Here is a 15046-nt window from a genome sequence, read left to right as displayed (position 1 = left end):
GGGCGTGAGTCTGAGATGATTCTGCCCCGTGGTTCGCCCCCTCGCTCTGTCCCGCGACAGCTCCTTTTATACAATTTGCAAGCGTGTGATGCGCCAGGGTGATACGCACATCAAGGAGATCAAGGAATTGAAAGACATGAAAGTGTTGAAAGGCGCACTTCAAAATCATACACGCGTGTGACGCAACAAGCTAACTATCTAGCTGGCTGTGTATTAGTTATGTAGCTAAGCTATTTATCTAGCTAGCTAGCTGTCTGCTTCTAATCTTTCTCTCTTTTACATTCACGGCTATTAATAACCCTAGCTAGCTCACTGCAATTGAAGCTAATGAACTCTGACTGGTCATTTCCTTTCACTTATCACAATCCCTTAGCTATCTGGCTGTGTATTCGTTATCTATCTATCTATCTATCTATCTATCTATCTATCTATCTATCTATCTATCTATCTATCTATCTATCTATCTATCTATCTATCTATCTATCTATCTATCTATCTATCTCTGTCTAGCTGGCTATCTATTAGTTATATAGCTAGCAAGGTAGCTAGCTAGCTTTCTATCTATTAGTAATACAGTGATACCTTAAGTTACGAACTTAAATGGTTCCCAGAAAGTGTGTGTAAGGTAAAAAGTGTGTATTCCAAACATTAATTTCCCATAGGAAACCATTAAAATGAGAATAATCCGTTCCCAGGTCCCCATAAAACATAATTTTCAACTAAATAAGCCTTAAAGGACAACCGACACCTCCGTGACAAGTTCTGTCCATAATTTGTAAAATCACTTCAAAAAACTTCTACTGAGCATATTTTACAAAGATTCCACTGCATCTGTGCAAGCTCTCAGTCGTACAGGAGTGGTCCATCGATGACAAGGTTTCTTCAGCCGTCATCTGTACTTTTTTGAAGGTGTCGGACATTTCGTTTCTTATCCAAGTTACTTCGTCAGAAAACTAAAGTCTTACTGGTAGTTTAGGCCCTAGATATATATCCCTACTGTTCATACCTGGCGGTGCTGGACTCTGCTATGATAGGTCCCTTCTCTCAGGTTGGGGGGAGCAGAGGACTACTCCCTGCAGCGCCACTGATTGTTCCTATTGTTCTGACTAACGACTGGCCTGATTGCCCCACTTCGACCGTTATCACCTCATCAGTATTACTAATCCTATGTTGCCCAAGCAGGCTATTGTATGAACGATCCAAATTGAACCTCACCCCACCAAACCGGTTTAATGAAGGATTTAGTTGTTTTATGAAAATCGCTTCTTTTACCTCCCTTTCAAACCATCTATGTTCTTTCGCTAAGATTTTAACCTCATTGTCGTGAAATGAGTAGTTGCTAGCTTTTAGGTGCATATGTACTGTCGATTGAGGCCCACTAGTATTATCCCTGCGATGTTGATAGTCTTTTTTGGAGAATTTGTTTAGTCTCCCCAATGTACTGCTCTTTACAATTTCCATTATTACAATGTATTGAATAAACTACATTACTCTGTTTTTCATTTAGAAGCCTATCTTTTGGATACACTAATTTTTGCCTTAAAGTGTTTATCGGTTTGAAATAAGTAGGGATTTTGTGTTGCCAAAGGACTCTTTGTAGTTTTTCAGAAACTCCTGCAATGTAAGGTACTTCTACTCCTCTCCTTTTTGTATCTTCAGAATTTTTTTGTTTCATTCCCTATCCTTTCTTTCTGACATTTGTTAAATGACCACTGAGGGTACCCAGTTGGAGTGCAATGGTGAATTCTTGTGTGTTGCACCAAGACTACTATTTGATATGCGCTGACACAAATTCCCAGCAGACAAATCAGCCCATTTCCAACGGAGCTTGGGTGCTATCTTTTGCATTTTCTGAGACACTACATTGCTGTCATTGACGGCTCGAATTAATATGGGAGGACTCCTTTAATCGATTGCAAACATATATGCTTTCCTCTTCAGAACTATTTGAATCATATTCATAACTGGATGAGTAACAAGAAAGCATCTTCTCCGAATCTGAACTCCGTGAGCCCATTGTTTTGTTTCTTGAGGAAGGCAAGACGTCTTGGCATGATGTTACGAACAAGGGGGTGGGACCTTATGAAACTGAAACTTTCAGAGGTCATTTTGAAGTAGTTTTAGATTGGATTTGCCTTTATTAGTCTCGCAGTGGAGAAATTTACATTTCACAGCAGCAAAGTTATGAAAGAAAGTTGGGACACTAACTCATTTTTATTGGTGTTTTGCATTTGACTAAAAATATCAGCCTGTGTGTTTTTGGTATTTTTGATGCTATAAAACGTTTTTCTGATGTCAGGAAACAAAAAAATTGTGGCGGTTGTCCTTTAAAAGTACACACAATATACTGTGATGTCACGAGAGGCTGTGTCCTGGAGGGCAAATACATCCCCCTAAGATGGCTCCACCCAGAGAGAGTCTTGGCCCCATCTGGTGGAAGGCAGCAATTAAAACCACACACCTGCAGCTGATCAGGGCGGGATTGGCAGGCAAGGCTCTTAAGGCAGAGAGCCTCTGAGTGTGGAGCTTGGGGGAAGACAAGCTCGATTGCTGTGCTCTGTGAAGAAGTTGATTGCTGCGTGGAACTCATTGCCAGTTGGGACCACACGACAGGACACTGGATTTGGACCTTGCTAAAGGTGGCTAGGCTACATGAGGAGGGCGTCAAGAGGGGTGAGGCCTAGAGACTCTTGGAAAAGAACTCCGTCTTCAGTTTTACCTCAGAAGAGACTTTATTTTGATTTAAGTATTGGAAGAGACACTATTCAAACCTTTGTTGCTTGTGAATTCCCCCTGAAATCCTTGATTAAAACCTTTGTTTGTATCCAAACCTGTCGTCCATTGCACTTCTTGTCCTGTCCCGCTGAGAGCTATCCTCTCATGATATCACAATACCTTATTTTATGTAGAATAACTGCGCTATGGTATTGTAATTAAAGAAATAAACTGTAGTGTATAATTAAGTCATTTTATTTACCTTTGTGATGGTCGTTGATGGCTTGATGGAATGGATAGCTTTTTGCATAAAGTGTCTCAAGGAGCTTTGGGTTGTACATCTAAGAAGTTGTGATATTGCAACAGCAACAGATGCAGGCAGATACACGATGAACTTCATTCATAGCTGATTCCCTTGCTTGTATGTTGCCTTCAAATTGTACAGATGGCTTGTGCGGGTTATTTGTGGAGCCTGATTGATGGGATATTTTAACCTTGCAGTCTACACTCTGCCTTTGAACTATCAATAAAGTTGAAACGAGTCAACATTTCACTGTGTTTTCTATCCATTTTCTCACCATTTCAGTTTTGTTTTTTCACTTTTGTTTTTTATTTCAAGTTCTGTCGTCTTCCTTTCGTGTGTGTGTGTTTCTGTAACCCCCCCGCCCCCACTGCATGTGTCCCCTCCCTGCACTACCCATAGTATCTTGACCAATCACGTGCGGCTTTAACTAAAGACTGGGTGTGGGGGACAGAGGGGAAAAAAAGTTATTAGTCTCACAGTGGAGAAATTTACATTTCACAGCAGCAAAGTGATGAAAGTGACTCATTGTGGCGCTGCGTGTGTTTCCCGAAAAATATTCGTATGCCAAGATTATATTCTTGTGAATTTAATGTTCATAAGGCGAAATGTTCGTTAGCTAAAGTGTTCATAAGCCGAAGTATCACTGTATATCTATCTAGCTAGCTGTATATCTGGCTATCTATTAGCTATCTATTGGCTAGCTAGCTCACTTTCTACCTATTTGAGTTACCTCTTGGTAACTCAAATACCAAGCCGCAGCCGTGAGCCGCTGCTCACTCACCCACAGAAAAAAAACTTATCCTGTGACTGAAAAATGACCTTGAGAGTTTTGAAAGGCGCTTAGAAATGAAATATAACACAAAAAAATACGATCAGATTCACCACTGTGCGTCTGTGTGTGCATGTGCGTTAGGTCAACAAATGTCTCTGGCTGCAGGTCAACAAGTGAGGTAAGAAATAAGAAGCCGTTCCGTCCTCGGGTAAAAGCTCCAGGAATTGTGCCGGGCTTGTCTCCATGGCAACAACGACCAGCGTCTCTGTTGGTACGATACATACAAATGTAGTGAATATTTTGTAATTGTGAATTTGCATGTTCAGAATTTTTAGAGGTTTTCTTAAACTTTTTTGGTGGGGGTGGGGGAATCATAAATTAACTCATTCACTGCCATTCCCGAATTTATTCAGGGATTGAAAATATGACATAGAGCGCCATTCCCGAATTTGTTTGGGTTTTATTTTTCATGCTTGCTTGCTGATAAAGCGATGGTCATGGCCCTTGGCAATATATTTTCTTTTCAACAAGGGGGCAGCATTTCCCTTTTTTCCCCGTGTTACCACTTTGTACCAGCTTCAGCTGTTGTGAAAGCGCTATATAAATTGTATTTTGGACAGCCGCCCCCATTTCGAGCTCATTTTACTCCAGACCCATACCACTCTTTTTAACTCTTCCTATCTATCTTGATAGCTACCTATTAGCTATGTAGCTGTCTAGCTAGGTATCTGGCTATTTATTATCTATCTATTAGCTATCTGGCTAGCTTTCTATCTACAAGTCTCGTTATATCGATATCGGTTATATTGATAATACTGCTTATTACGATACTATTTTCATTTCACGTGCACATTTCTAGTCTTTTTATGCATAATTAGTTCCGTTTAGTACAATTCATGGTTATTACGATAATCCGGTTACTACGGTGCTCTTTTTCATCTCCCGCCGGCCATTTTGCTATATGCAATAGTGCCTCTCGAGGAGAATCCAAACAACGTGCCGCAGAATACTTCATCAATGCAAGTAATGTAAACGTTGCAGTTTTCGTTTTCCATAAATGTATTTAATTTTGTTGGATTTAGATATCTTTATCGCTTGCAACAATCATTGTTTTTCAAATGTTTGTACATGCAGGCGTTCGTGGTTTCGTGTGTATAGAACAACGTGAGGATTTTGCATTGATTGCATTTTTGAAAGGACATAGTCATTAAAAAAGTGTAAAGACGTTTTTATTTTATGCATAAGTTTATTTTTCACTTCACTACTGTACAAAAAGCATGCTAGATACGCAATCAATGAAATGAAATTACATGCCATATCAAAGATCCCCCATTTACGTATTGCCCCCCCCCACTTTTAATGCAGTTCTCCGCAGGACGGATATATCGATAGTACGGTTATATCGACATTTTTTTCTGACTCCCGAGAATATCGATATAACGAGACTTTATTGTATTTCAGTTACTTGTTGTATTTTGGACATCCCCCCCTCATTTCCAGCTTGGATAACTCCATCCATCCATTTTCCTTACCGCTTATTCCTCATTAGGGTCGCGGGGGGTGCTGGAGCCTATCTCAGCTGTCTTCGGGCACGAGGCAGGGGACACCCTGAATTGGTTGCCAGCCAATCATAGGGCACACAAAGACGTACAACACTCACTCTCACACTCACACCCGTCCTAAAACTCAATATTCTGTGGGTCCTGGAATTCGAGTTACAATGACAAAAACCCTGGCACTGGAATGGACACCTATTTGCACGTCGTCTGGCAGTGAAGGAGTTAATGAGCATGCATTGATCGAGAATTGGAGGTTGAATTTGGACCTTTGAGAGCAGCCAACAGAATGCAATTGTCCGACGCGGCTCTCGTCCGTTGACAGAGTTCCGGGAGAAGTTTCTTCCACCACAAATCCTAAAATTTGGATGGAAAACGGAAGGAATGAGCTGGTGAGACATTTAACACATAGCCTAACATTTACACAAAAAAATCCTCCAAGAACATCACAAGCACCAACGGAAAGGAACATCCGATTTGACGCGATACCAACCATGTATTGATCTTGGAAGTGGTGATTGGCGTAGGCAATGATGGCCTGCGGGCATCGATCCAACAGCTGTTCGATGCTTCCATTGTTCTGCCCCCTCCTGGTTGCGCAAAGAAGGTGGAGGCTCAAACCCCACAAGGTTTTGTCTGGTAAACTATCCAACAAGGGTGCGACCGAGTCCACCGGCACGGACGGGCCACATAGGAGCGACTGCCGAAAACACAAAAAAAAAATTGGGGTGAACACACAATATCGGTAATACGATTGCAGTTGTCTCTTACCTGCATTTTATGCAACGCCTCCTGGTGTTCAAAAGCGGTACTGTGAGGTGGACTGAGCACAGTAAGCCAAGGATACAGAGCGCCATAATGGGAGCAGGAATTAATCTGAAACCCGCGCAGACGTTTTAGTTAGAGGATAGTTTGACTAAAAAATGGTAATTGAACAACTATACATTTTGTCCATCTATAACAAAGGTGTCCAAGTCAAGGCCAGGCGGCCCAGTCAGGCCTGCCACATCATTTTATTAGGCCCGCCAAAGTAAATCAAACTTGTTAAATTCCATGCTCAGCGATCAAGCTAGCTAAAAAGCTATATAGCTACCTCTCTTTCTATTTAGCTAGCTGGCTAATCCATTACACAATAGGTGTCAAGGTCATGTTATTCGGCCTGCGAAAGCGAATCAACTTCCATCCTCATCTATCAAGCTAGCTCGCTACCGATCAAGCTAGCAAGTTCTCTTTCTATTTAGCTAGCTGTCTAATCTCTTACACAACAGGTGTCAAAGTCAAGGCCCAGGGGCCCAATCTGGTCCTCCACATCATTTTATTCGGCCTGCGAAAGCAAATCAAACTTGGGAAAGTCCATTCTCGTATAATGTGCAAGCTAGCGATCGAGCTAGGTAGCTCTCTTTCTATTCAGCTGGCTGGCTAATCCCTGACATCACAGGTATCCAAGTCAAGGCCCGGGGGCCAAATTTGGCCTGCCACATCATTTTATTCGGCCCGCGAATGCAAATCAAACGTGAAATTCCATGATTCTTACTAACAAAATTTAGCTAGCCATCGAGCTAGCTAACGAGCAATGACTGACACCCTTGATCTCTAAGGAGGAAAAAAAATCTCCTTTACCAGATCGTCGGCGCTCTTCAGCGAGCGGCGAGCCGTAGGTTGCCGCAGATGTTTGTCTGCGCTCGTGCGCATCAATCGGTCGATGTAGACGGAAGACAATCGGAAGAGGAGCTCCTGAATGACGGCTTCGTGCGACGACGCCATCAGCGTGGCCTCCCAGAAATCCACCTGGAGGCTGTTTGGGTAACCCAGCACCTACGACAAGGTGCATGTATCACAACAGCAGGAAAGGGGCAGGGCCTTTTTTAATGGAATGTCATTCTGATCATTTTGGGGTTCTTTATGCTTCACAAACGAGGTTTTATCCATTCAAAGCTTACCGACTTTTTTTCTCCAACAGAAAGACCTCACCCACAGATTTGTCAAAAGAAAACACAAAACAAGACAAAAAAAAAGCAAGGCTCATGAGAGCATTTGCTGACGGCTGCCTACTCGGGCGCCATCTTGGACTTCTTTATGATATATCCCTTTAAGGGGCGGGGCTCGGCCTGGAATGTGTCATCAGGAGGTCAGACTCGTAACTCTGCTTACTTTTAGCACTTTAACCCAGTGTGTACTCCAGACTTCTGTTTTTATGATGGCAACAGTCAAATTTTGGCTTGCCAAGAAAAAGTGTGAGGGGGAAAAAAAACAACAATGGCCACCACAAACATTTTCGACGACTCGACGGAACCGACCTGAAACATCTGGTCCACCTGTTCCAGTTGAACTTTGTTGTTCTCGTGCAGGGCGACCATGGAAGCCACCAGCAAGCCGGGCTGAGACTTGGCCATTTGTTGGCTTAACGCCGTGGGAGCTACGTCGGCGCGCTGGCCCGTACCTTCTCCGCCATGCAGCAACAGCCTCGGCTCTTCAATGAAGCCGTACACCAAAAGCATCTAAAACCACCAAGGCAGGTTTGATCCAGCGGGTCAAAAGGTCTTTTTGAGTGACAAAATGGCCGAAATGCAAAAAAGACCTTCCGACCTCGGTGTGTCTCTCCATCAGCTGCACAACCTGCGCCATGTCGTCCATGCGCAGCGTCATGGTCGCCATGGTGATGGTGAGCGGAACAGAGACACCGGCGCCTGACTCCAGACGTTGCAAGATCCCAAGCGTCCGTTCGGGATTGACGTTGGCCATGGTTGGGCTGGCGCAGGCGGCGACGAGCTGAGAGGGTTCCGATTGGCTAAAAACGTCGATGACCTCATCCGCCACTTCCTGTCAGAGAGACGAACAAGAAAACGCTGCCATTCCCGAATTTATTTGGGAATTGAAAAGCGTGAAGTGGAGCTGCATTCCCGAATTTGTTCGGGTTTTGGTTTTTCTTGCTCGGGGGTGCCGATAAAGTGCTGGTCAGACCTCTGGCAATGTTTTTTCTTTTCCACGATGGGGCAGCATGGCCTTTTGTCCATGTAACTGCTTTGTAAAGCGCTAACATAAAGTGCTAATATAAAGTGCTATATAAAACTATATATATGTCCATCCGCCCCCATTTCAACCCCAGATAACTCCAGAACCATATCATTTAGGAATTAACTCATTTGCTGATGAAAGAAGAGAGTCTAAAGTTTCCAACGCTGCATTGAATGTTTATGTAGTCCTAAAATTCACAATTAAGTGAAATTTGAGTGAAAATGACAAAAACCCTGGCACTGTAGTGGACACATTTTTGCACATCGTCTGGCAGTGAATGAGTTAAATACAAATGGTTTAAGAACAGACTCTCGTAGAATCCCAAATGTGATCTTCTTCGAAAAGTGGTCTGAATTGCACGATTGTCCATGTTTTGCTTTCTGTTTATTATTTCACTTTATTATGTTGACAGTTTTGTTAAGTGCCTTGATACAGCTTCAGCTGTTGAGAAAGCGCTATATAAATCAATATCTATTGTTTTGTTACCTGAGCGAGACGCTGGTGGGTTTCCTCCAAAAGGTAATGCTTGAGGTAGAACAAAAAGCCCGGGCCATAGGGGTGGGGATTGCCGGGAGGGCGACGATTCCTGGCCATGACTTCGGTGAGCGACAGGCCCGACATTCGGTAGTAAGGCAAAGCCTGATGACAGTGCCTCTGGCTTCTCCTTTTTGGGATCAGAAAATGGGAGCACGATGGACTACATTTAAAACAAAATCTAAAATGCCGATTTTTAAAAAAAAATTCTAAAATTGAGATTTTCTACATTTGTTTCTATAATGGCGATTTTCTAAAAAAAAAAAAATAATAATCTAAAATGGCGATTTTAAAATTCTTAAAAAAAATTCCCAAATGGTGATCGTCTAACTTTTTTTTCAAAAATGTTCTAAAATGGCGATTTTCAATTTTTTTTATTTTCTAAAATGGTGATTTTCTACTGGGGACTACTTAAAAAAATGTAAAATGGCGATTTTCTAAATTTTATTCTAAAATGGCAATTTTCTATATGTAAAAAAATATTTCTAAAATGGCGATTTTCAAATTTTTAAAACATTTTCTCAGATGGCAGTTTTCTGTTTTTTTTTTTTTTTCAAAAATGGCGATGTTCTATTTTTTTTATTTCTAAAATGCTGATTTTCTACATTTGAAAACAAATTCTAAAATTGAGATTTTCTACGTTAAAAAAATCTAAAATGGAGATTTTCTACATGTCTTTCTAAAATGGCAATTTTGTAAATGTAAAAAAATATTTCTAAAATGGCGATTTTCAAATATTTAAATATTTTCTCAGATGGTGGTTTTCTGTTTTTTTCCCCCAAAAGGTTCAAAAATTGCGATTTTCAATTTTTTTTATTTTCTAAAATGCTGAATTTCTACATTAGAAAAAAAATCTAAAATTGTGATTTTCGACATTAAAAAAAATCTAAAATGGAGATTTTCTACATTTCTTTCTAAAATGGCAATTTTCTAAATGTATTTTTATTCTTCTAAAATGGCGATTTTCAAATTTTGTGAACGTTTTCTCATCTTTTGGTTTTCTAATCTTTTTCAAAAATATTCAAAAATGGCGATTTTCAATTTTTTTTATTTTCACGAAATCACGATTTTCAACATTAAAAAAAAATATAAAATAGCGATTTTCTACGTTTTTTTTTTATAAAATGACGATTTTCTACATTAAAAAAACATTCTGAAATGGCTCTTCTCTAAATAATTTTTTTAAATGCCAATTTTCTAAAATAAATAAATTCTAAAATGCTGATTTTATTTACTGCAGGTGTACAATAGCACCCTGAGCTGAGTCTAACATTTACATTGTTTACTTTAGGATCCCTGCAAAAATATACCTGGCGAAACAGTCTCCCAGCTGAGCGCAGTTCTCCCGAAACGCCCGTTCCGTGGCCGTTGCGTCGGGTGGGCCGTCTGGGGGGTCGCCGTTGCTGATCCCGCGGTGGTGTTGAAGCAAGGCCGCCCGCAGGAGGAGGTGGGCTTCGCTGAGGAGGTGCCAAAGACTCTGTGCCTGATGGTTGTTCTGCGCATATTGCTGGCTGTATTCCACCTGACCACATGGACCAAATCGGTTGCGTTAGCGGATTTTGTTAGCAACTTAGGCTAGGGGCGGGGGTCAACGTTACCATCTCTTGGTAGAGAGTGAGTGGAGGGACCGTCTCCACTACATAAATGTTCCATCCGTGACCTAAGGCACCCGTCTCCTTGGGAGCAGATGTTGGCCGTTTCCGGCTCCTGAAGTCAAAGGTCACACAGACAGGAAATCGGAAGACAACTCAAAAAGAAGACGTTGCACCTCCCGTGTATGGTCCAAATATTAAAAAAAACCTTGTTGTGTCATATTAACTCATTCACTGCCACTCATTCACTGCCTGTTTTTGTCATTATCACTCAAATTCCAGGACCCACAGAGTATTAAGTTTTAGGACAACATAAAAACATTAAATACAGTGCTAGAAACCTTTGACTCTCTTCTTTCATCAGAAAAAGAGTTAATTCCCAAGTTATGTGGCTCTGGAGTCATCTGAGATTGAAGTGGGGAAGGCTGTACAAAAGGCAAATGCTTCCCCATCGTGGGAGGGAAAAGACATTGCCAGAGGTCTGACAAGTGCTTGAATCATGCTGGAAGAAAAACCAAAACAAATCGGGAATGGCGGTCCACGTCACGCTTTTCAATTCCCGAATAAATTTGTGAATGGCAGTGAATGTGTAAAGAATCGAAAAATAACAACAAAAAAATCCAGCAAGACATAAATAAACAAACAAATAGATTAATTGATTAAAATTAATGAGTTAATTGCGAGAGTGAAAAAAAATATTCAGAGAATACCCCCCCCCCCCCTGGCCAAAAACTACACTGATTATTGATTTTTATTTTATTCGTTACATGGGAAATGACAGGGTAAGTTCACATCGCCTCTCACCGGATAAGTCACAAACTCAAAATGAGTTGAAACTATATTAGTCTGCGAGCCGGAAGACGCACCCGTTTTTTTGTTTTTCCAGGGAGTTAAGTTGGGTTAAAGAGGATGAAGGGCGGGCGGCTGTCACAAGTTGTGTCCATAATTTTGTAAAATCACTTCAAATGACTTCTACTGAGCGTATTTTACAAAGATTCCACCACATATAGCTATATTTTACCTTTTAAGACTCGCGCTAAATAATCAGGAAGTCTTTTTTTCGAGTTGATGACGATCCCCGACGTCACATTTGGAACGCCCCGACCGAGATAGCGACACACAGAGCTTTGGCGCCATCTTTTGAATTTTCTGGGACACTACATGCTGTGCTTGACGGCTCGAATTGATGTGGGAGGACTCCTTTAATCGATTGCAAACATTTATTCTTTCCTCTTCAGAACTATTTGAATCATGTTCATAACTGGATAAGTAACAAGAAAGCATCTTCTCCAAATCTGAAGCCATTGATGTGATTCTCAAGCAAGGCAAGACGTCTTGACATGACGTCACGAATAAGGGGGCGGGACCTTCTGACACTGGCCATTTCCAGTTTCATTTTGAAGTCGTTTTTGGACACTTTAAGTCCTTTTTATTGGTGTTTTGCATTTGACTAAAAATACCAGCCTGCGTGATTTGGGTATTTTAGATGCTATAAAATGTTTTTCAGATGTCAGTTCGGAAACAAAAAATATGGTGTCGGTTGTCCTTTAAAACCAAGCTGCAATGTCAAACTGGGAGATTTGGAAGCGTTAGCATTAGCATAAGTAGCATGTCATACTGACAAAGTTGGACAAAAATTAGCACTGAAACAAATCAGATTGTGTCCGAAATCGGGGATTTTACCAACCACACCCCAAAAAATATATAACTAAAAATCCCTCTGACAAAAAGCCGTTAAGCTTTCGATTTTTGTTAGCTCTAAATGTTAGCTTAGCAACAACAATTCAAATTGCCTTTAAGTTGTGTTGACATTTGAAGTAAAATGCTGATTTTGTACATTAAAAAAAAAAAAAAAAAAAAAAAAAAAAATTCGAAAATGACGATTTTCTACCTTTTTTTTTTCAAAAATGGCGATTTTCGAAATAAAAAAAAAACATTTATTTAAAACTAGTCGCAAATGGTGATTTTTATTTTTTTTTAATGTTCTAAAAGGGCATTTTTCTAATTGTTTTAAAAAAATGGAGACTCCTCATCATTTTTGCTGATTAAAAACCTCTTAATTGACACCAGTTGTTTTCTGACTTTTAAGGTCTTACTAAGCTGAGGCATCACATTATCGTTCATCATGTTGATGATTGTCATAGCCAGTCTTTTCTGGATGGAACTGTTCGGTAAAAGCCTGCAAATCATTCCACTTTGCCAACATTGCCTTCTCCTCCTCACCCTCAGCTGTTCTCGAACCATCCGTTACTGGCTTTAAAATCCTCAATAAGCGCCAAATGGTGATTTTCAAATCTTATTCAAAATTGTCAGAAAATGGTGAGTTTTTAATTTTTGTTTATTTTTCTCTCAAATGGTGATTTTCTATTTTTTTTTCAAAAATGTTCGAAAATTGCGATTTTCTAATTTAAAACAATCTCAAATGGTGATTTTTTTTCAAAAATGTTCTAAAATGGCGATTTTCCAAAAAATTCTTTGATTCTCTAAAATGGCCATTTTCATTTTTTGGATTCTTCTAAAATGGTGATTTTCTCCATTTTAAAACAAATTCTAAAATGGAGATTTTCTAAATTAAAAAAAATATTTCGAATTTTTTTAAAAATGTTCTCAAATGGTGATTTTCAAATATTTTTCAAAACTGACCAAAAATGGTGCTTTTCAAATTTAAACATTTCTTTTCACCAATAGTGAGTTTAAATTTTTTTTCTAAAATGTTCGAAAATAGCGATTTTCTAATTTAAAAAAATCTTAAATGGTGATGTTTCTATTTTTTTCAAAAATGTTCTAAAATGGCGATTTCCGAAAAAATCATTGATTTTCTAAAATGGTGATTTTCTCAATTTTAAAACAAATTCTAAACTGGCGATTTTTTTAAAAAAAAAAAAAAATTCAGAAAATGGCGATTTTAAAATTTCATTTTTTTTCAACTTTTTTCAAAAATGTTCGAAAATTGTGATTTTCAAATTTAAAAAAAATCTGAGATGGTGATTTTTCAATTTTTTTTCAAGAATGTTCTAAAATGGCGATTAAAAAAAATATTTTCTAAAATGGTGATTTTTCTCCATTTTAAAACAAATTCTAATGTGGCGATTGTTGAAAAAAAAAAAAAAAAAATCGAAAATGCCGATTTTCTACATAATTCTGAAATGGCGATTTTCAAATGAGCATTTAGCAATTCAGTCAATTGGTAACGGCTTCATCGCACCGGAAATGTGCTCGGGTGAGCCTTGGCGTCGCAGTTCGGTCTGAAAGTGACAGCATTTTTTTTACGGGAGGGGGGAGTGGGCCTTACAGGAAGGGGCGTGATAGAAGGCTTTCCAAAGCGGGGGTGGAGGTGGGATCAATTCCCACCGCCAGGAAAATACCCGTCAGAGTGGTGCGCTCTTTCAACGTGCAAAAAACGGATCAGACAAACAAAATTTGTTTACGAAATGTCACCCAGATGTGACAATGTCAACGAGTGACGACCACGTAAATGCCTTGGTGTCACAAAATGGCGCATGAACGTGATATAACCGCGCTGGGATTTTTGGTGAGTTGCGTATTTTTCTTGAAAAGCGACATACAGGCCTCGCCATTGCACGTTGCGTTCCGTCAACTGCGCCGTGTCAGCGTCGGCAGCGGAAAAGAGGATGATGTGGCGGGCGTAGGTCCGCAGGGCGCGAAGGCCGATAAAAAGCTGCATCCGTAGGGCGCACAGTTCCAGGTTGGCGGGGGGGCAAGCCTGGGGACACACAGAAGCGTTTGTTTTGCAATGGTTGCTATAGGTTGGATAACGACACATGACAATTTGTAAACAAATTTTGCAACACAATGATCTGTATGTATGTATGTGTGTGTGTGTGTGTGTGTGTGTGTGTGTGTGTGTGTGTGTGTGTGTGTGTGTGTGCTTATTCATTTATTTATTTATTCATTCATTCATTCATTTACTTAAAGGACAACCGACGGACAAGTTGTGTCCATAATTTGTAAAATGTCTTCAAATGACTTCTACTGAGCGTGTTTTACAAAGATTCCACCGCATTTAGCTATATTTTACTTTTTAAGATTCGCGCGGAATGTTCCAGAAGTCTTGTTTTTGAGTTGGTGACGAGTCCGTACGTTGCGTCACTGTAGGAACGCCCCTGACCGAAAAAAGGACACATTGTAGCAGTCCTTCCAGCACAACAATGCATTTTGCTGTACTTTGGTCTGAAAACGTCATGTAGGACCACAAGGAGGCAGAAGAGGGCGACAAAGCTCCATGTAATCAGCCTGTGGAAACGGGCTGATTAATTAATTGTCGCCATGTTCTGCCTTTTTTGGGTGTGACAGGTGTACGAAGTGTGACAGGTGTACGAAGAGTTTTAGCCCCTAATCATGCCTCCAAAGACAATAAGTGCTCCTCCAAGTGAAATAAGAAAACTCGTGCGAACAACTATTGCATTTAAGAAAGAAATAATAGCGAAATATAAAGGAGGTGCGCGAGTGTCTGATCTGGCTAGGGAATATAGCATGGCGAAATCTACGATCAGTACAATATTAAAAAATAAGGAGGCTGTGAAATTTAGCGATGTGG

The 15046-nt window shown here is 40.2% G+C and overlaps 1 protein-coding gene across 1 annotated transcript in view; it reads right to left on the bottom strand.

The window, feature by feature from the left end:
- Nucleotides 1–3301: 3301 nt before the first annotated feature.
- The window catches only part of hps3 (HPS3 biogenesis of lysosomal organelles complex 2 subunit 1), a 35477-nt gene continuing 23732 nt past the window's right edge, over nt 3302–15046 (bottom strand). The window contains exons 14-24 of the mRNA XM_089001429.1: nt 14055–14212; nt 10495–10603; nt 10207–10418; nt 8849–9026; nt 7934–8167; nt 7645–7845; nt 6968–7162; nt 6119–6223; nt 5841–6047; nt 5617–5704; nt 3302–4056 (exon numbers count right to left, since the gene is read on the bottom strand). Of these exons, the coding sequence (XP_088857555.1) occupies nt 3929–4056; nt 5617–5704; nt 5841–6047; nt 6119–6223; nt 6968–7162; nt 7645–7845; nt 7934–8167; nt 8849–9026; nt 10207–10418; nt 10495–10603; nt 14055–14212 (1815 nt within the window). The 3' untranslated portion in view covers nt 3302–3928. The remainder of the gene's footprint in view (nt 4057–5616; nt 5705–5840; nt 6048–6118; nt 6224–6967; nt 7163–7644; nt 7846–7933; nt 8168–8848; nt 9027–10206; nt 10419–10494; nt 10604–14054; nt 14213–15046) is intronic.

Source organism: Hippocampus bargibanti, linkage group LG07 (genome assembly GCF_051943395.1).
Source record: "Hippocampus bargibanti isolate YZ-2025 linkage group LG07, ASM5194339v1, whole genome shotgun sequence".
Lineage (NCBI taxonomy): Eukaryota > Metazoa > Chordata > Actinopteri > Syngnathiformes > Syngnathidae > Hippocampus > Hippocampus bargibanti.
This window is presented reverse-complemented; position numbering and strand designations above follow the sequence as displayed.